At 43.5% G+C, this 22,269-nt stretch overlaps 1 protein-coding gene across 1 annotated transcript in view; it reads right to left on the reverse strand.

Moving 5' to 3' along the window:
* The window catches only part of LOC138514077 (solute carrier family 23 member 1-like), a 1,133,216-nt gene that overhangs the window by 694,195 nt on the left and 416,752 nt on the right, over nt 1-22,269 (reverse strand). The window contains exon 4 of the mRNA XM_069629338.1: nt 19,712-19,874. Coding sequence (XP_069485439.1) covers nt 19,712-19,874 — 163 coding nt within the window. The remainder of the gene's footprint in view (nt 1-19,711; nt 19,875-22,269) is intronic.

Genomic DNA, 22,269 nt, shown 5'->3' on the forward strand with positions numbered 1-22,269 from the left:
AGTGACCACTCCTCTATCACATTTTCAATTAATTTGTTGGTACATAGGCGGGACCAACAGTTATTCTTAGGAGTTTTGGTGCCCAATCGAGGAGGTTTATCAGTGAAGTGGAATAAATTCTTCTGTAATAAGTTCCTAAGAGAAATTATGAGGGTGTTGTGCGAAAGTAGCATTGGCTGTAATGAGCTTTCTTATGTATCCTTTTCAATTAAGAGGTATAACAACACAGTTTGTAGATGTATGAAAAATATAATTGGGAGAAGTCAGGTGGACGTTTCCAAAAAATAGCTCTGTTCTCATTAGGAGATAATTGCAAAAGTGAAAATTGAAAAAAAGGAAACACTCAGAGCCCTGTCAGCTACGTGGGAGTTGAGTAATGCAGATTATAAATATTCAAAACATGTAATACAACAGACGTAGATGAATCTCTTAGAATTCAGATTAATCTAAGGGATAGTAAAGCAATGTTAAGTACAGTATGTAACTCACACAACGACAAGTTTTGGGAGTTGACTAATACCACCTTTGGGCTACACAATTATGAAGATTCCTGCCCAATTCAAGAAATTGTCTGGGTAGCCTTCAATGAGAATATATATGCGACTAAGGAACCCGAGGCACCATAGATTTTGCTGAGGGAATCCATCTTCTTCAACATGATTTTGATTGGTCAAGAGGGGATGTTTATTCACTGATTACTAAAGCTAAAGTACCAATTACCATCAGAACTGATCCAGAACTGTGCTCTGATATATTGCTTTATCTATTCATGGACACATTACAAACTTTGTACTTTCCCCCTTCTTGCTGTATATTATACCAATCTACAAGAAGTGGGATTGTTCAAATCCATCTAATTATATACCAATAGCCATCGTGGATGCTTCCAGCAAGCTTTTTGCATCTCTACTACTTCAAGATCTCAACAAACGGGTTGAAAAACTGGGCCTTCTCTCACGCTTTCAGTAGCTTTAAGGAAATCAGTTGGGACTTCTCTTAACGGAATTATTATCGCCTATTTACTGGTGGAAGTGAAGAAAGCATACATAGGGCATGTCTATATTGCCTCCATGAAAATGAGCAACATATTTGATTGGGTTATCTTCAGAAAACTATGGGCTAAACTCTTGCATTTGGGGTATTTCAGATTCTCTAGTAAAAACATTGTCATAGTTACACCGGAATACTTCTATCCGAATCCACCTAACAAGAGAAGGGGTGCTTTCCAAGACAATCGACACAAACATTGGGCTAAGACAGGGCTGTGTATTAGCCCAAACCCTCTTTAATCTTTACTTAGCTGGTTTATAGGATCTGTGGGAAAATAGAAATATGAACCCTGTCAAGTTGGGGACGATCAATCTTAATTTGATGGCTTTCACTGAGGAGCTTCTTTTTTTTTATCAAACCCCTCTTGGTCTTCAGAGGATGTTTAATTTGTTTTCTGAATACACATTGAAAAACAACCTGAAGATCAATAGGTCGAAATCCAAAATAGTGATTTATTAGCTATGGTTTCCACATAACCTTGGTGTACATGGCTGACTATCCTTAACACCGTACTATTGGAAGCAAGAGTTGGGCTTTCCTTATCTGTGGCAAATGTTATTTCAGGCACTAATTTGGCCTTATCTCACTGGAGTCGAAGATCTGGTGGAAACAGCTGGTTACTAACTCAAAGATGCTGTCCCCTCTGCACAACTGCTTGTACGTAGATTTAGGAAAGTCTCTTAATGAGCACTCCATCACATCTATTAACCAATTCAGGGACAGCATGTGCAATATTTTTTTTGATTGAATCAGACTGGGAAGAACTAGTCTGCAAACCAACGAAGACTAAAATAAAGCTGAATTAATTCGATTGGAGAAGCAATATTGATCAAATGGCTTCCTACAGAATGTACACGCAGTATGCCAGTATTATTAGGCAACGAGATAAACTCCTACAATATGCTACTTTATTTCCACCTAGAAGGGTAAGCACAATTTATTTAAGGTTTAAACTAAATCTGCTTCCCACTATGGACTGTAAAGTGCTAGACTTGCAATCCTGTGTGTAAAGCAGATGAGCAGGCTCTGTCTCACTGGGCAAGCAAAGGAAACAGTTAAACATTGTCTGTTATAGTGTCCACAAACTTAGCACTTAAGGCACATGCATTTTGATATATTTTTATATACCCGATTTATTCATGCTGATCTTTCACTTTGCTCTCTGCTTATCGAAAGGCTGTTAAGATGGATTTCTGAACTCTGACCTGGAGGGGCAGAGGTTCAGAAGGCCAACCTAGTTTCTTGGAACAGGGTAACCTCTGGACAAGCCAGACCAATCAGGGTAGCTATGGCAGGCGATCAAGACTCAGTCTCAAGAGGGGTGAGGGTGACTGAAAGACCTCAATGAGCACACAAAGCAAGGACACTTACAAATTACTCCAGGCACGTGTTATATTAAAAATATAGACACATTTATTACAAGGCCTTTGTAACATAGACCATAGCAAAGAGTCACAATAATACTGAAGTAAACCAACACATCACAATCAACACGAAATATATACAAGATCAGAGGGGTCTAACGTATTAAGAAGCACAACATATGTATACCACCTAGATGGGGAGGAAAACAGGCAGTGCACGTAATCTTTGGAACCTGGTCCACATCAAGAATACACCTAAGAGGCAGTCCAAGCCCTATGAAGAGAGGAGCCTTATGCTCAATAGTACATGCACACGCTTGTGCCACTGGACAAAATAAGGTCTCTTCAAGGGTCACTAGCAGCTCAGGAAGGTGGATGCGGTCGATGAAGAACAAGTCCCCACTATTCAAGCAGGACCTCCACTTGCGGGCAGAGGCAGGTTGAGAGTGCGGGATAGAGTCGCTATTTCGCAACAGCGGTAGAAAAGAAATGGGCTCCTGTGCTGGAGGCCACCAGTTGGGGTATGGACTACTCAACGGTCCCCGACGCAGGCAGACCCAGACTTCACCAGTTCAGTCCACTTCGCTGGCAGGTTTGAATGTGACAATCAGGACATCTCAACACAGTGTGGTTTCCGCGGTAGCAGGCTTCAGGGTCAAGAGGGTCACAAGTGCAGCGAACTTGCACAGGTCGTTGCCACAGCAGGACAACAGGGTAACCGTGTTTACTCCGGTCCAGGCGCACTCGTCTCACTTCAGACCTGGGAATGCCAAGTGTACGAAATTCGGTGTGAGGGTGCCGTGGACACAGAGCACGCAGTATACCAAGTTTCGAGGGCTTCCTCAAAACCGCGGCGATGACAGAGCAAATGTCCTGAGTAAGCTGGTCAGCCGACTGGTTGGCCCAGGGACACTTCCAAAGAGGCTTACTTGCAGGGTTTGATGATGGTGCCAAGAATAGTTGGTCCCACTATTCCAATGGGTTGAAGCGCCTTCGCAGACCTTCTAGGACGATCAGATGCAGAGGGGTCTCGCAGGACTACAGCGGGCTCAGGGTGCCAAACCTTCCAGCGGGTCACCAGTGGTTCCTCGACTATGCTTCTTGTTGCAGGATACTTGGCTCCTTATCCTTTGTTCGTTTGAACTCAGGAGATCGACATGGTAGTGGTGTTTTCGGCCTCCTCTTATCCAAAGTTCCCTTTGCGCCAAAACAGAGAGGACCCAATGGGAGATCTGCTCACAAACACTCACTCCATACGTGGACCAATCATGGACCACAGTGGTCCCAGGCATTCAGGATACTCCAGACTCTCTGGCACCCAGGATGTGTATTGGCAACAGACATCCCAGCCCACATCCTGGAGGCACACACACAAGGCATGCAGAAGCCTGCGAAAGCTTTGGGTTTCACGGGAAAGTGCATGACCAAATAAGGACTGACCCGGGTCGGCTCAACCTGGGGAAGGTGAAGGGGCAAGATTGCCAAAGGACAGGACAAAGAACCTCGTGGCATGGCCATTTTGGAGCCAGGCCACCTTTTCGTGCCAAACGCGGTAAGCGCGGATAACATGGCAAAAGAGGGTTCAAAACATAAGATAAACGATAGCTGCCACCAGTCCTGTCCGTGACACATCTGCACAGTTCATAAAAAGTCCAGCGAGAGTTTCTAGGGCCTTGGAAATTACTAGAGACCAAGGGTGCAGTAAAGTAAGTTACAGTGCACTCTTGTTACATGTTGCACAAATGCTGCAACATGAGGAAAGGACTAAGGGAAACAAAGTCTCCCAGTACTGACTGTCTTAAGGGCATGTCAGTTTCCCCATAAGAAGTGAGCGAAAGCCCAGAGGAGTGTAGCAAAAATTTTGGGGGTTGACACATGGAGGGAAAACTACATTCAAATATGAAATCTTTCCTAACACTCGCCCCTCCCAGACTAAGGACAGGGGAAACTAATCCAACCCTGGATGAGTTTCTTGTTCAGGTCGGTTAAACATTCTGGACAACCCATCAGCATTGCTATGTTGGACACCTGGCCTATGCTCAATAGTGAAGTCAAAGCCTTGCAGACTTATGGACCACCTAAGCAACTTTGGATTCTCTCCCTTCATGTTCATTAGCCACTTTAAGGGCTTATGGTCAGTTTGCACAGTGAAGTGGGTCCCATAGAGGTAGGGCCTCAGTTTCCGTAGGGCCCACACAACAGAGAAAAGTTATTTCTCTACTGTGGACCATCTGAGATCTCTGTCCTTAAGCTGGCGACTAATTAAGCCAATAGGGATTCCTTACCCTTCTCATCTACTTGTGATAGTACAGCACCTATCCAAGTGTCAGAGGCATCTGTCTGCACAATAAAAGGTCTTTGGTAATCAGGGGACCTGAGCACAGGGGCCTGGCACAAGGAGTCTTTTAAGCCATTGAAGGCCTTCTCTCACTCTTCAGTCCAAGTTACCTTCTTGGTTTTTTTTGGAGTAGTGAGAGCAGTCAGAGGGGCAGCTATGGTGCCATAGTCTGCCATGACATTTCTGTAATACCCAGTAAGAAGGCTCTCACTTGGGTCTGTGTAGTGGGGGTAGGCCAGTCTTGTACTGCGTGTACTTTACTGGGTAGAGGCTGTATCCTCCCTCCACCTACTTCATGTCCAAGGTAAACCACTAAATCTTGTCCAATCTGGCATTTGCTGGCCTTTATGGTCAAGTGGGCCTTCTGACGAGCCTGTAACACAATCCCAAGGTGTTTCACATGGTCTTCCCAGGTGGCACTGAAAATTGCTATATCATCCAGATATGCAAGACAGAATTTGTCCAACCCATTCAACACATGATTCACAAGCCTCTGGAATGTGGCAGGTGCATTCTTCAACCCAAAAGGCATTACCCTGAACTGGTAAAGGCCCTCTGGAGTTGAGAAAGCTATCTTCTCCTTGGCATGTTCTGCAAGGGCTATTTGCCAATAGCCTGCAGTGAGGTCAAACGTGCTGAGGTACTTAGAGGCGCCCAAGGTATCCACCAGCTCATCTGTTCTAGGCAAGGGGAGTGCATCTGTCTTGGTGACAGCATTCAGAGCCCTGTAATCCACACAGAACCTCAATTCAGAAGTACCTGCTTTTGGAACCAAACCACAGGGCTGGACCAAGGACTACTAGAGGGTTCAATCACCCCAAGATCCAACATTTTGTTGACCTCTGTCTTAATGTAAGACCATACTTTGTCTGACATTCTGTATCCCCTACTTTTGGTAGGTACACTGTCTCCTGTGTCTATGTTATGTTTGCACCAAGGTGTCAAATCAGGGGACTGTGAAAACAGAGGGGAAAATTGCCTAAGCAAACTTTTCACCTCGGCCTGCTGATCAGAAGTCAGGTGAGGGGTCACTCGGACACCCTCAATGGAGTTATCTGAAGAACTGCTTTGGAATAGGTCAGGAAGAAGTTCAGACTCCTCTTCCTCAACATCTGAAGCCAATAGCAGTGCTGCGATTTCAACTCTTGGGATGAAAGCCTTCAGCCTATTTACATGGAACACTTTTGGAGCCTGTCCAGGTCTTCCAAGGTCCACTAATTAGTTGACCTCAACCAGTGACTCCACCACTGTGTAAGGGCCGGACCATTTATCCTGTAAAGCCCTAGGCCTTATGGAATTCATGATCAGGACTTTCTGACCAGGTGTAAAGTTAATGAGGGAAGCTTTCTGGTCATACCAATGTTTCACCAGAGCTTGTACTGCGTTCAACTTGTCACTAGCCAGACCCATCAGGAGTACCATCCTTTTTCTGAGCCCTAACACATAGTCTACTATGTTGGTAGTAATGGGGGAAGTGGGCATCTCCCGTCCCTCCTTGACTATGGATAAGGATCCCCGCACAGGTTGACCAAACAGAAGTTCAAAGGGGCTGAAGCCAACTTCCTCTTGTGGTACTTCTCTGTAGACAAACAGTAAGCATGGTAAAAGAAGATCCCATTTTCTTCTTTGAGGTTCTTCCAGAGCCACAATCATACTTTTCAAGGTCCTGTTAAACCGTTCCACCAGACCATTGGTCTGGGGGTGGTATGCGGAAGAAAACATATAGGTGACCCCACATTCCTTCCACATAGCCTGCATATACTTTGACATAAAGTTGCTGCCTCTGTCAGATACAACTTCTCTAGGGAAGCCAACCCTAGTAAAGATGCCAAGTATAACTTTTGCAACTGACTTGGCAGTCACAGTTTTCAATGGGATGGCCTCAGGATACCTGGTGGCATGGTCGACCAGCACCAGGATAAACCTATTGCCTGAGGATGTTTGGGGGTCAAGGGGACCAACAATGTCGATCCCTACCCTCTCAAATGGTACCCCCACAACTGGGAGTGGTACCAATGGATCTTGGATTGTTGAACCACTCTTACCAGATAAATGGCATGAGGCACAACTCCTGCAGTGACTTTCTACTTTCACCCCCATCTTGGGCCAGTAGAAGTGCATGGATAACCTTTGCTTGGTCCTCTTAATACGAAGGTGACCAGCAAGGGGCACTTCATGCGCCAGCTGCAGCAGGAAGGGTCTTACAGCAAGGGGAACCACCAACCTCCTACAGTCTCCTTCTGTAGACTCTGTAGGCTCACTATACAGGAGCCCACCTTCCCAATAAATCTGATGCTTCCCAGGAGGTTCACCCTCAAGCTGGGAGCAGGCCTGTCTCCTTAGGCCTTCCAGAGATGTGCACTCACGTTGGCCTTTACTGAATTCTTCCCTGTCAGGACCACCTTCTACTAACAAATCGTTTAGTTCAGGATGGTCATTGGGGTCAAATACTTCAGGCATCACCACCTCCTCGTCAGATCCGGGTGACTGACCAACTACCTCCACCTCAGTGGTAGGTGAGTTAGGGGGAATATTTTCGTTCCCTCTTTGTACTTTTTTCGACTCCTTTGGCCTTGGGTTTCCCCTTTGGCTGGGGCAGGGCATTGGTCTTGGCCAGTGCTTCCCTTGTTTGAGACCTTGTGCAGGGTCTGTCAGCAGTGTCTACCACAGCCCTAAAGCTCAGAGATCATTGCCCAACAAGACCTTTCCTGGGACACTCCTCTAAATGCTCACTGGAATCCTGACTGCTGTACCATTGATAGTAAGATTTACAGGTATTACTGGGAACATGAGAGGTGGGCCGTCAGCCATCTTAGTGGGCATCAGAGTAGCTCTGGCAACTTCCTCTAGAATCCACTACAGTTCGACTGCACCCACTATCCTTAAGAGCTGGAGTATCTACTCCATTGATCAGCACACTGTCCTTAAAGTAGTGCTTGGTGTTATCTGGAATCCTAGCCTAAGCCTCTGAGACTTTAGGCTCCCAGGAACCCAGGGAAACTAAAACTACCTCAGCTTCTATCCCATTGGGGAACGAGTCTGAGGAGAAGGATGAACCAGTAATCTCTTCTTCCTCGTAGGAGGAGAAGCCCAGATTAGCAGAGTGGACCCCCAAGGTTTTGACCTTACATCTGGGATCCCCCTTCACATGGTCAGTTGCTCCACAGGCAAAACAAGATCCATTGGGTCTGTTCACATAGGGAGCCTTACTATAACCAGAGTTCTGTTTCGGAGGCTGACCTCCACTACCCTGTGAGTTCTCTTGTGTCTTACTCTTATTTTTTTTGTGGCCCTTTTGGGAAGATGATTTATCAGTTTCCCCACCCTCCTTATCTTTGGACTTTTTCCCTTCCACCTGCTTACCAGGATGAGTCTTGTCCTTATGGGACACTTGATGTGACACCTATAAATCTGCTGGAATGGCTATCTTTTTAGGATCTATCTCCTTTGAATCGGCCAAATGCTGCTTAAGCTCAGGGGACGAAGATGCAAAAATATGTTCCAGCATGACAAGACTTATCATACCTTCAAAGGTAGAAACCTTATAACCTTCAACCCTGCCAGTTAAGTTTTTTAAGAATTCAGTTACATAAGATACCTAAGTACCACCTTCTTTTTTCTTATACTCTCTGAATCTTTTTAAGTATTGGGCAGGAGTCTTTCCAAACTTTAAGACGAGAGTTTGCTTCAACATTGCAAAATCTGCTCTCTCAGCTTTTGACATTTCCATAATGGCACTGCAGCCAGAATGGGGTAGTCTGCTAAGTAACCAGGCAATTTTATCAGCATCTTCAACTTGTTGAACTTCACATGCATACTCAAATGTATTCAGCCAGTCCATAATGTCATTCTTTTCCTCATACACACAGAGCAGATCTTTTGGAAACCTTTGATGAGAAGAGGCCCCAGATCCATGTCCAGGACCCTTGGATCCATTGGCAACTTGAAGCTTGGCCAGTTCCAACTGGTGAGCCTTGTCTTTTTGTTTTTCTGCCTGCTCTATCTTTAGTTTGGCCATGTTGAACTCAAGCTCCTTCTGCCTAAACAGCAGCTCTTGTTTCTTGAATTCGAGTATGGCCTCCCCATCAGCACTGGCAGAGGAAACATTCGACATTACATCCTCCATGTCCTCATGGTCGCTGTGGACATGTGCAGCTGTAGAACCATCAGTTCTACCAGTGAGAGCAGCCCCACCTCCTTCTGCACTGTCCTCGGAAGCTATATCTCCAAACTGAGCTTCCTGCCAGTCCATGATTCACTGGATCATTTCTACGTTTGTGCCTTGAGAGGAAACACCTCTCTCAGCACTCATCTTTCTTAATGTGTTGGATTTCAAAGCATTTAAAGTTAACAAGGTACTTGTTTCCATACTGTTAGATAGGACTATATAGGTACTAAGTTATACTATGACAATTCACTATGTGTCCTGGTAGGAATAACTCGAAATGCCTTCACTCATGTGCACTACTGGATTCCTTCAGTCCTATCCAACCGCTGTACACCAATTTGTTAAGATGGATTTCTGAACTCTGACCTGGAGGGGCAGAGGTTCAGAAGGCCAACCTAGTTTCTTGGAACAGGGTAACCTCTGGACAAGCCAGACCAATCAGGGTAGCTATGGCAGGCGGTCAACACTAAGTCTCAAGAGGGGTAAGGGTGACTGAAAGACCTCAATGAGCACAAAAAGCAAGGACACTTACAAATGACTCCAGACAGGTGTTATATTAAACATATAGACACATTTATTACAAGGCCTTTGTAACATAGACCATAGCAAAGAGTCACAATAATACTGAAGTAAACCAACACATCACAATTAACATGATATATATACAAGACCAGAGGGCTCTAACGGATTAAGAAACACAAAATATGTAGACCACCTAGATGGGGAGGAAAACAGGCAATGCAAGTAATCTTTAGACCCAGTTCCACATCAAGAATACACCTCTAACTAAGAGGCAGTCCAAGCCCTACGAAGAGAGGAGCATTATGCTCAATAGTACATGCACACGCTTGTGCCACTGGACAAAATAGGGTCTCTTCAAGGGTCACTAGCAGCTCAGGAAGGTGGATGCAGTCGATGAAGAACAAGTCCCCACTATTGAAGCAGGACCTCCACTTGCGGGCAGAGGCAGGTTGAGAGTGCGGGATAGAGTCGCTATTTCGCAACAGCGGTAGAAAAGAAATAGGCTCCTGCGCTAGGGGCCACCAGTTGGGGTATGGACTACTCTCCGGTCCCCGACGCAGGCAGACCCAGACTTCGCCAGTTCAGTCCACTTCGCTGGCAGGTTCGAATGCAACAATCAGGACGTCTCGACACCGTGTAGTTTCCGCGGTGGCAGGCTTCAGGGTCAAGAGGGTCACAAGTGCAGTGAACTTGCACAGGTCGTTGCAACAGCAGGGCAACACGGTAACTGCGTTTACTCTGGTCCGGGCGCACTCATCTCACTTCAGACCTGGGAATGCCAAGTATACGAAATTCGGTGTGAGGGTGCCGTGGACACAGAGCAAGCAGTATACCAAGTCTCGAGGGCTTCCTCGAAACCGCGGCGTTGATAGAGCAAACGTCCTGCGTAAGCTGGTCAGCCCACTGGTTGGCCCAGGGACACTTCCGAAGAGGCTTACTTGCAGGGTTTGATGAAGGTGCCGAGAATAGTTGGTCCCACTATTCCAATGGGTCGAAGCGCCTTTGCAGACCTTCTAGGATGATCAAATGCAGAGGAGTCTCGCAGGACGACAGTGGGCTCAGGGTGCCAAACCTTCCAGCGGGTCACCAGCAGTTCCTCATTTAGGCTTCTTGTTGCAGGATACTTGGCTCCTTATCCTTTGTTCGTGTGAACCCAGGAGTTCGACATGGTAGTGGTGTTTTCGGCCTCCTCTTATCCAAAGTTCCCTTTGAGCCAAAACGGAGAGGACCCAATGAGAGATCTTCTGACAAGCACTCACTCCATACCTGGACCAATCACGGACCACAGTGGTCCCAGGCATTCAGGACACTCCAGAAAGTGCATGACCAAATAAGGACTGACCCGGGTTGGCTCGACCTGGGGAAGGTGAAGGGGCAAGATGACCAAAGGACAGGACAAAGAACCTCGTGGCATGGCCATTTTGGAGCCAGGACACCTATTTGTGCCAAAGGCGGTAAGCGCGGATAACATGGCAAAAAAGGGTTCAAAACATAAGATAAACGATAGCTGCCACCAGTCCTGTCCTTGACACATCTTCAAAGTTCATAAAAAGTCCAGCGAGAGTGTCTAGGGCCTTGGAAATTACTAGAGACCCAAGGGTGCGGTAAAGTAAGTTAAATTGCACTCTTGTTACATGTTACACAAAAGCTGCAACATGTGGGAAGGACTAAGGGAAACAAAGTCTCCCAATACTGACTGTGTTAAGGGCATGTCAGTTTCACCATAAGAAGTGAGCGAAAGCCCAGAGGAGTGCGGCTGAGGGCTGCACTTCTCTGGCAAAGGTTAGATCAGGGTGTAAAACAGCAGCAAAAAGATTGGGGGTTGACACATGGAGGGAAAATTACATAAAATATGAAATCTTTCCTAACAAAGGCCACAGTGTCTCCCTTTTATTAGCAGTATATAGGGTCTTAAATAATGTTTTTGTTATACTACAAACAATAATCCGGTAAAGCTGGTTACAAAGATCTAATTTTGGGATGACTGATCGTATTTTATATATCTGTATTGCTTTGAATGGTGCCATTGTACATGTAGATTTTGTAATATTTTATATGATTTACCTTTTCTTTTTTTAGGACTTGTGCTATTTAACTCTGAAAGGTTTAATTTTAAAACCATATCACAATAAACAAACAACAATATCAAGAAGATACAGAATTTATTTTCTTTAGGTGGTATTCAGAGCATCAAGGTCAGGGGTCTGCAACCTGCAAATGTCCAGATGTTTTGGACTATGACTCCCATGATCCCTAACTATTGACTTTGCTGGCTATGGCTGATGGGAGTTGTTGTCCAAAACATCTGGAGAGCCAAAGGTTGCAAGCCCCTGATTTAGGATAATCCTTTTCGCTGTGATTGTTGACAGTATCGTGGCCTTGTGGAGTGTTTGGCAAATTTCAACTTTGACCCTTAATAGGATATGAGTTAATAGGTTTTTATCCTTCACCTGCTACAATTGTAATGGTCTCTCAGCACCCAGGCTTGTCTGGTTGAATATTAGGCACTGTGCCCATATCTGGGTTTCCAGACTGTGGTCCCTGATGTGATTGTGTGGGTTCAGTGGGAGCTGCAGAAAATTGGAGCATAAACCCTGAGTAGGAAGTCAGTAAGGCATAGGAACCCTCAAGAGTAGGTCATTTTTCAACTCATTATCCAGTTATACATTTGCTTAACCAGTATGTGACTATTTTATTGATTACACTTGTCTTAATTTAGAATCATGGTCCAAGCTGTTGGCCTTTAAGATGGTGCTGAGGGATGAGAGTAATCAGGGGGAGAAGACTCTGGAAAATAGTGGACCATGAAACTTGTCAGGTGGTGGGCAGAAAGTGGTAGGATGCATATGTAGATCTAGGCAAGCTTGTCCAGTATCAAAATAATTCTGAATAGTAGTGTCCAAAGCATGGGGATTAATGATGGCATGAGGACACCTAGTATCATCAATGAGTGACTGTTTTTCTAGATCCCTTGAGACCACCTACGTTGCAGGTGGGGGTAAAGGCAAGCAACCTGGGCAACCCAAAGGTTAGTACAATGATGCCTATTGTAGACAGGCAAAAGGCATTTTAGTAAATGCCATTAAGCATGCACATGCCAGGGAACTGAGAAAACATTGCAAACACGTACTCAACACACAGAGAATGCCCATGCATGAAATATATGGAATGATGTGTACAGGCCTGCAATTGGTAAGCACACAATACTATTCTGGGCTATTATTACCTGTCGAATGGGGACCACCAAGAATATTGACAATGGATCACTGTGGTTAGTTTGGTAAATCACATTGCTCCTTTGTACCTATACAGGGATTTAGGTAGCTGAGTTGAATACCTGGTCTTGAGGAATACAGAGACATTATGGAACACATGTTTCCATTGTTTAACCACAAACACATGTTGAACCGTATAGGGTTTCACACCTGAAGACTTCCCTCTTTGTAGTTGTCACACACATAAATCTCAGGTAAATTATTCATCATAATTTTCATTTACACCAAATGTGTAAATCCTAGCTATGTTGCCCTCCTACCAAACTAAACTAAACCCTTGTGTATATTCTATCCCTAGATTGCGTATGATGGTCTGCTTATCCAGGGTGAGGGATAGGAAAAGAAGCTTGCCCTGTCACTTGTCTACACAAATTCTAAAATGTATTTAAGAGGCACATGTCAAACATAACTAGAACATGTGTTGTCTGCTTTACAAATTAAATTACTCCAATATATTTGTTTTCTATGTAAAGCAGATATTTAAGAAATCTACTAATACGATATTACCAATCTTTTTGTGTTTACTAAGAAATCACAACACAGGACCGAGATATATCTGTGTTCTACCCCCCACACTACAAATAATTTGACTCTGTAGTGTTTGCGGAGTATATTTCCATCCTTTTCCATTGCTCGTGAAAGGGTCAGTGCTTTAAGTGGGCCGGGGCCTGCCGGGGCCAGGCCCCGGCAGTCTCCAAAAAGTGGGGCTGAGCCGGGGCCCTGCCGGGGCCCCCCGACCTCATCACGCCATGGCAGGACGCATTATCCCGCCGCGGCCGCAGCCGCGACGGGAGATGCGCCCACCACTTTAACGTCAGGCAAGCTGACAGAAGTGCCAGCCAGGCACACCGTTGCTGTGCCTGGCTGGCACTTCCGTCAGTCACTGTAACTTTCTCTGATGACCCCTCATCTGAGGGGCCATCAGAGGAAGCTAGAGTCCTTTAGTTTTCCCTCGCCAGGTCACTGACCCTCAGCGAACCCGCGGGCTCCATGATCAAATATGCAGATTAGATCACGGAGCCCGCGGGTTCGCAGAGGGTGAAAGACGCCTCAGGGTCTGTGATCTCTGCTCAGAGCAGAGATCACTGAGCTCGAGGCGCCTTTCTCCTTTGGCAAGGCTTTATAAAAGATGCCTTCAACTGTGTACGTTTAAGCCATCTCTTATAAACGTAGAAATATTTCTATGTTTATAACAGACTGCTTGAATCGTACACAATTCAAGGCATCTTTTATAAAGCTTTGTCGACGGACAAAGCCACCTTGGGTTTTGTCCGTCCTCAACGCTTTATAAAAGATGCCTACTTTTCAAGCCGTCTTTTATAAACATAGACATATGTTACAAATGTCTATGTTTATAAAAAACAGCTTGAAAAGTACACAGACCATAGTAAGGTAAGCACACAAGTGTGCGTAATTTACTATGCTTTGTGCACTTACAAGCCACCTTTTATAAACATAGAAATATGTAACATTGCTATGTATATAAAAGAAGGCTTGAAAAGTCACAAACCATAGTAGTACGCAAACAAATATATAAATGCTCAAATACATTTATATATTTGTTTGCGCACCTTACTATGATTTGTGCACTTTTAGGCCACTCCCACAATGGAAGCCACGCCCCCAAATGAGGGCCCCCCCTCAATTTCTTACCCCACTTAAAGCACTGGAAAGGGTGATCATGCAACTGTTTACCATCTTACTGGTTGTTCTCTATTTAGCACAGGTCGGGTCAGGCCTACCGGTTTTAGTGGTTTGTATTGATTTTACCACTTTCTTCAGGGCCAAAATAACAGCACAGTTTAATGTGCTGTTCCACGTTTACTTGCAGCATACACTTCACGGTTGTTAAAGTACCCCACCGTTATTTTGTCAATCCCACATATGTTGGTCCATTTGGACGGGGCACCTCTAGTTTGCTTCTATTCAGACGTCTTCATTCAGACGTTCCAAAATATCTTGCGGGTCTCGGGCTGCGTTAGATCTCCTTCCTTACTTTTGCCAGTCTGTCGCGCAAGAGCAAGATAGCTAGGATTTTCACATTTGGTATAAATGAAAACGAAATCCATTGTTTAACCACTACATGATTCCATGGTTTAGAGACAAGGAGAATCGGTTGTCAAGGCCTCCCAGGATCCTAGAAGTGTCCAGCTGATTTTATGATGACTACTCTGCTGGAATTTTGGGAAGCCCGATTTGATGAGGCATGTCAGATGGCCTGTGTAAAGAGATACTTGGAACTTATACATGTGGGAAGGTCTCTCACTTATTTGAACCTGATCCGAGACAATTTGCAGAGGAAATCCCCCCTGAGAATAAACACATGAAACGTACAAGGTGACATGTGCAAATGGGCAGGCTGGTAGAGCAAGTGTTCTTTTGCACTGTCGATGCTTGAAGACATTCAATTTTTCTACTTTTGTAACTGGAATAGTCCTTTGAGAGAGCAATGGTTAATTCCATTTTTCAGGTGGAGGAGAGTTCCAACATCAGAAAAGCTTTCATTTTTTTTGTATTGAATTTAGAAATGGTTCAAGTCCAGTGAGTAATTATGCAAGGGGGCCTGAACTTCACAACTGAACCCCTTTGCTTTTTTTGCAGTTGGTAATGGTTTATCATTTCAAAATATGATATGCTGTTTTAATGTTTTTAATGTTAAATGTCCTTTAACAGTAGTTTTATGGATGTGCCTCTCCAAAATAAACTGATTCATTGATGTGTAGATATGAAAAGTCAGTGGGGTGGTATGTAGGCGTTTTTAAGGTTGGGTGCGTGGACTTGCCCTCTGTATTTCGAACTTGAAGTAGTGTAGACAATAAGTGCTATGGGTCTTGGTAGATAGTATCTTTTGATATGTATTCTGATTGGCAGATCTGTCATCTGGAATTAGCTGTATTCAGAAGGAGTGCAGTTAATTGCACAATGGGCTTGAGATGTGCACAAGCAGACCAATGCATATTTGGAGTCCTTTTGAATTGGATGTATTTCAGCTTCCACAATTTTCCCACAAGGGATAGGTACTGGGATCCAAGTCCAAGGTGACTGTGTAGGAAGAAAGAATGTGGTGGAGCAGGGTCTGGGTAGATGGATAGTGATCAGCCTAACCAGAGGGTTGTACTTGTGAGAGCACACTCCACGTGACGGTTGATCCATGTACATTCATAGCCTGGAGTAAGAGTGTGGTTTGATTTCTGAATTGCCTGATTTAGTAAACTCACAGTTTATTCCTCTGCCCTGTGCCTCCCCTGATATGTGCCTCCTTCACTGTACTATGGTTACCCCCAAGCTTTAAAGGTAGCAGCATGATGAATCCCAAATGAGTCCTCAGGAGACAAATGTGGAGTGATACAGATCCTTGCAATTTATGAGAGAAGCAGCATTGAAAGTGCTGTAGGACAGTGAAATGGAATTGAATGCACCGGTTTGCATGCCTGTGTGGTGGTGCCGGAAAAATGAGAATGCTACTACATGCAGCTGTTTGTGCCTTTGAATAATTGACTATAAAGGAAAGTGCCCAGAGTTAATTATTTCAGATGTTTAATATATCTTGATAAGTGCTACTTGTAAAACTCAATAATGCTTCTTGGTTCTTGGTGCTTGCAGCTGCCTCAAACATGCAGGATTGTTTCACCAGAGATGGTTGCCGTTGGAGAAGTGGGTGAGATCCCCTAGCACAAAGTTGAACATCCAGTTGCTTTTCGAATGCTTTGGCGTACTGCTTCCTTGATCCCCTACAACTGACTATAAAGACTAGGGATGATAAAGAGTGGGAGGTCTAAACATCTAGACAGCAACATGTTACCTACCCTTGCCCTAGTTTATGATGTGACACTGTCATTGGTTCATGAGTGGTCAGGCATTGAGGCCTTTTGCAATGCCAGGGTGTCAGCGTGAGGGTGAGCACGATGAAACAATGCACACGCTAACAGGTGAGCAAGCGCTCTTCTACTTAATCCCTAAGCCACGAAGAGCCAAGAACAGCCAGGTTCTAAACGTACAAAAACGTTGAGGAACTACTGGCCCTCTTATCGGATAAAAGGCTCTAACTTGTATCTCTTGTGGGAACAACGCCCTGTATCAGGCTGCCTTAAAGTTCTTGAGGTCCGCTAGGAGTTAATTCCGGATGGTTGTAGTGGTGTGGGGGCTGGATCTCTCTTGGGCTGAGGGTGAGATATTCTCAAAGCTATCTACCTAACCTTCTCAATCTTGCTGCAATTCTGTTCACATGCTAAAAGACATATGCAGGGTGAGGTTTAGCCCGCAGAGGGTAGAGCTTGCTTACCAGCTTACATTGTCAGTTCTTCTTTGGGTATTATTGGCCTTTTCATGAACAAAGTGCCACTTAGAAGTACATATAAAATGTCATTGTCTGGTTGCTTTAAAACACTTTTTGGCCTTGTGGATGGAATCAAGGTACAATGCTTAGGCCTTATTTTGAAAAGGAACCCTGTTTTATCGGCTAATGGCTTACTTTGGTTGATGTAGACAAGGATTTACTAGTAGAGTGTTCACTCATTCGTGGGACCCGGTCCCTCAGAAGAAAGGTTTTGTTTAGCTGAAATAAAATATAGGAGGGGCTTGGACAACGAAACATGACATAACTGTGTAATGACATAACAAAACATGGCGTAGTGCTATATGACATATCACGAAATAGCAAGTTAGTGTACAAAAAAACCTGGCGTTTTGCCCAAAAAATGAAAACGAAAAGTAGAAAAAAATTCCTTAAAATCGAAAGTTATATTTTGGTTAAAAATAGAAACTGGGAATAGAAAAAAAAAAGAAAAGCATAAGGATGGCACAGGATTAGGTACAGCTGCAGTGAGGGAGGTCCAATGTGGCAATATGGAGTGGACACAGGGAAAGCAAAGGGAAGGTGTGCGTTGATGTTAAAATTGTCAGTATTCATTTTGGAAAAAAACACATACATCCTAAAAGAGTTACATTGCATAACGTGACCCAGTAGCTGAACATAACATGGCATTGAATAAAATGCATAACATAGTTTAGCATACCACACCTAAAAACGCATATATGCTCAAAGCAAAACAGAACAAAACGAAGGCCGCATAGGTCAGCGTAACACAACCACATAATAACCCATGGGGTAGTGTAGTAGACAAAGAAAAATGCAACAAAGCATAACAGCACCACAAAGGCAGAAAGTCCCAAATATGATACTGTGGGTGCTGCAGCAAATGATTACTGAATAGTGGGCCTGGGAAAACCCAGCATGACATTAGGACCTATAAGAAATCTAGAACTACCCAGATAGGAGGAACATTTTGTGACAAATGTGCTTTCATGCGGCCAGCTCAAACACAGTGCCAACCACCCATGCCCACTCCTTTCAGAATCCTTACTCTAGACTCAACCCTAACCATTGTGTGATCTATACAGTCAAATGCAAGTTAAGCATTGCTTGAGAAACATAGTAGGATGTATGCAGCCTTGAAATTGTCTTCGGTATCATCTGAGGATTAACTTTCATGGACTGGACCATGTAAGAGACAAACAGTATGCTGCGTTATTTAAAGCCTCATAGGGCGGAATGTGCTATATGAATCACCGAGTCTCAGATAAAACAAAATGTCCTCAGAAAGTAAAAGTGAAACTTCCAGTGTATCAACCATTCGCACGCTAGGAGGTGACACTGGCCAATCAGGAGGCTCAGAATGTGGGCTGTACTGTAGTGTACAAGCCTGCGTTCCAAACTGCCTGGCTAGGCAACGCTCCCCTCCCTTCCCTGCCCCCCCCCCCTTCACCACTTAGCACCCGTGTAGTTTCCTACACGAGTGCTAATGTGTCTAAAAAAAGAAACATACCTTTGCTGTGTGGCCTGGCCCCACGCAGTGCGGCGGTCTGCCCAATCCGTTTTCCATGCTGATGATGTCACAGTCATCGACATGGAAAAGGGACTTCCCTGACAGCAGAACTGCGCAGCGCCGAGCCACACTGCAAAGACATGTTTCTTCATTTTTTTAAATATAAAAACAACATTAGCACCTATGTGGGGAACTACGCAGGTGCTATTGGAAATATTAACCTCAGCGGTGGGTCAACCCTAAGTAACAGCCCCGCTGCCCTCGTAAAGGAATCACGCTTTGCTTGGGCCTTAACTTGGGCAGCGGGTCATTACTGACAGGGTCGCCCACCGTCTTGGTAAATATTGCCTCAGTGTATTATCATGTTACAGGAAGATGAAGAGTTAAGAGATGAAAACAAATGCCGATACACTTTCTCCCATAACTGATCATATGCCTGCCAAGGATGGATTTTGGTGGCTCATTATTAAATCCTGCTAAGCAATAATTCCCACTATTCAGTAGGCTCATCAATGATCTGAGAGATGTCTGTATTAAGGGTGAAAAACGGCATGGTATTAGTTTAAGGCATCTTTGCTTTACATTTGACTTTGATATCAGAAAATGTTGAACAATATATACATGTGTTGTGCGAATGCACTAGGGTGGAAATCATCCACCTCCCAGTAATTCAGAGAACTGCCTTATTGGTAGTGGCATTATGTGGCCTATCCACAAAGTTTACAGAAAACCATAATGGGAAAAAGAAAACAATCAATACAGGAGGCCAGAACTGCAGATGCATGATTTGGTAAGATTAGAGAGAATATGGTTATTACTTTTAAAAGAAGGTTTCATTTCATACAGGTTCTGAAAATTATTTGTCCAGATTTATCTCTGTGTATGTCCAAGAAAGTTGTGTGTTTATTGTTTTTGTTAATGTTCAGGCTTTCTTAATAAAGTACTATTTATGTATCATTAGGGGTACATTGTGCTAAGGAAATTGACACAACTTTCCCTAATACTTAGTCGAAATTATGTTAAAGGGAAATCGATAACCAGTGATGCTGCTGTGCTGCCTGCCAAAGGTTCTGTAGTATTGACCCAATATGCCAATTTTATTGATTTCCCTGGTGTTGAAACAATGCTTTATGTAAACTGTGTCAAATATAAGAACCCTCTGAACTCACCTCCCTAATGCGTGACTGCCAGATTTCTGTGTGATTAGTGGAATCTGTGTCTGTGGTGTTTGATGAAAGGTCATTTTGATCCGGACATTTCCATTGAGGCAACGATAAAATGGCCAGCGTTGGTGTGATGAAGCTGAACGTGCCACCTTGAAGAATTGGTAATCTGTAATGAAAATGTTAAAGAATCATAAAAATAGTGAAATACAATATTAGTGTTTGATTTCATTCATTACTTTTGAGAGCTTTGTCCTGGAGTAACTCGTTTCAGAAATGTTATATAATTCCATGTTGACACAACCATATGAAATGTAGCCTGGTTTTCTTTATCTCATATTTGAGCTGTCAGGAGGTGCAGCATGGGGCTGTCATTGTATTATGTGTATGTGTTTATTTCATTTAACAACAATCGACTATTTTTTATACAGAAACGATTGAAGGTCAATTTCACTTTTGTTCTTCAGCCACATTTGCAATACTAACACTTTGGATTGTTTTGCTCAATATATGTTAGCTATTTCATAGAATGAAGTTCTAAAATGCATTACCTTTATGCAGAATTATCATATGTGAACTATCAGCTATCAGTCTATGTAAAGGGGTATTCATACTAGTTGCCTTACATCTTGTGGATATAAACGACTTTCTTTATTCATTACATTGCATTTCCTATAGAATTTACATAGATCAATCCTTCCCTCAAATACCATTCTAGCAGTTTACAAAGTGCACTTTCATGATTCAAGAACTATACAACGGGTAACACACCAAAGTAATGATGTTGCTATGTTATTCAGAATGTTGTATCACAGTGGCAGAGAAACATCTGACACATACTACGATTATTTCTTCTACAAAAGATATAACCCCTAAACAGTCTTTTGCATTTGGCTCATTAAAACCAGCTTGAACAAAAGACATTAAAACTGTTTAAAACTGTAAACTGGCAAGGGTACATGATAAATAGATTTCTTCTTGACAACCATTAGGCAGCGAAGACTGTTAACCTACATACAGACACTCTATGTAGCCTTGACTTCAAAGTCTGCACCCGACATATGGAGAGAATGCATACTTTCAGGTACAAGCCAATAAACAAATGAGAATCACAGACTACATTTTACAGTTTAAAACAACTTCAACATGTTTGCCAGAATTGTTTCAAACGGATTCCTCCTACAAGTATGCACCCAGATCAAATAGGCACAGTTCCTGGAAGAAAATTAACACATTTATCTCACTCTTGCATAGTAAATGTAAAACGCTTATAGAATACCCCCTTGTATGTGATTGCCATACATGCTGACCAGCACTTTGATAGGGTAAACTAGAAGCTCTTGTGGAAGCTTACAGGAGGATGGCATACAGTGTATTTGTAAATGTTAAGCAATCAATGTATTGGTGTAAAAGAGCAGCTGCAAAGTTAATATATTACGCATCTGTGAAATAGACAGTGGAACATGACAGTAATGCTGAGTATCACGCATGCTGTTTGCAATAAATATAGAACCACAGGACTGGTTAATTAGAGAACCAAACAATAATTTACTTCAGGTTAGGCAATTTGGAGTAAAAGATTGCACACACAATGGAATCCCTACTCCAAGAAAACTAGAAAAAACGCACTGAACTGTGACAATAAATTATCAGTTCATTCTAATGTAGGCATTTAGGGGATGAGAAATCTAGCAGTAAAAACTAACATAGGTCAGTCAGACACCTCTATACGCTGCCATTTGCATCAATTTGAGCACTCAACATGTGATAATGACCCACCCAAAAAGTGAAAAGGTAAATACATTTGAAACAGTGTTGAACATATTTCTTATGGCAGGCATAAGTATGCTTAAGTTTATCTTGGAGAAAACTGTAGGGTGTCCTGACCCACGTTTAAGCTACCCTGCTACAACATTTGGTGCTGTGGGCTTAGGAAATTCAAGATGGCGGAAAACCCACATGTGCGCCGAAATCCAGGAAAGCTGCGCAGTTGTGCGCACACCAAAATGGTTACCTAACTTGCCACCCACCAGGGTAAAGAAAGGTCTTTGTTAACAAAATCCACTTTTACTGATGTCAAAAAGTTGCTGAAATCGTGACTCATTGGACCACTTTAAAGATTCAACCCTTTTTGTGGGGTTCCACATAACCATCTTACTGTAAGGAGCCCCATCAAAACAATGTTAAGCAAGGATTTACTACCATGTAAGAACCATTCCTGTTTAGAATGCATTAATCCAAGAAAATCCCAAAAATGGGTGCAGTACCAGTACTCACCACTATCCAAAAGCCGGCGTTTTAAAACCCACTGTGTGTTTTTCTGAAGGCAAGCAAAATGCCTATTTCAAACCTTGCAACATGTGCAAAATATTCACTGAACACCAGCAGACATTTGGCAGAATGGAGTTTTGTGTGCCTACAAAATCTGGGAAATGAAGAGCCCAAAAACAATGCTTATAACAAAAATGCTATGGAGTCAGCAGCTTAAGCCTAACTGCAACTGGATTTAAAACCACCAAAATCGAAAATGTTAAATTAAATGAGTGACCTATGTTTGGTGTCAC

This window comes from Ambystoma mexicanum, chromosome 12, assembly GCF_040938575.1.
Source record: "Ambystoma mexicanum isolate Mex_15411 chromosome 12, UKY_AmexF1_1, whole genome shotgun sequence".
Lineage (NCBI taxonomy): Eukaryota > Metazoa > Chordata > Amphibia > Caudata > Ambystomatidae > Ambystoma > Ambystoma mexicanum.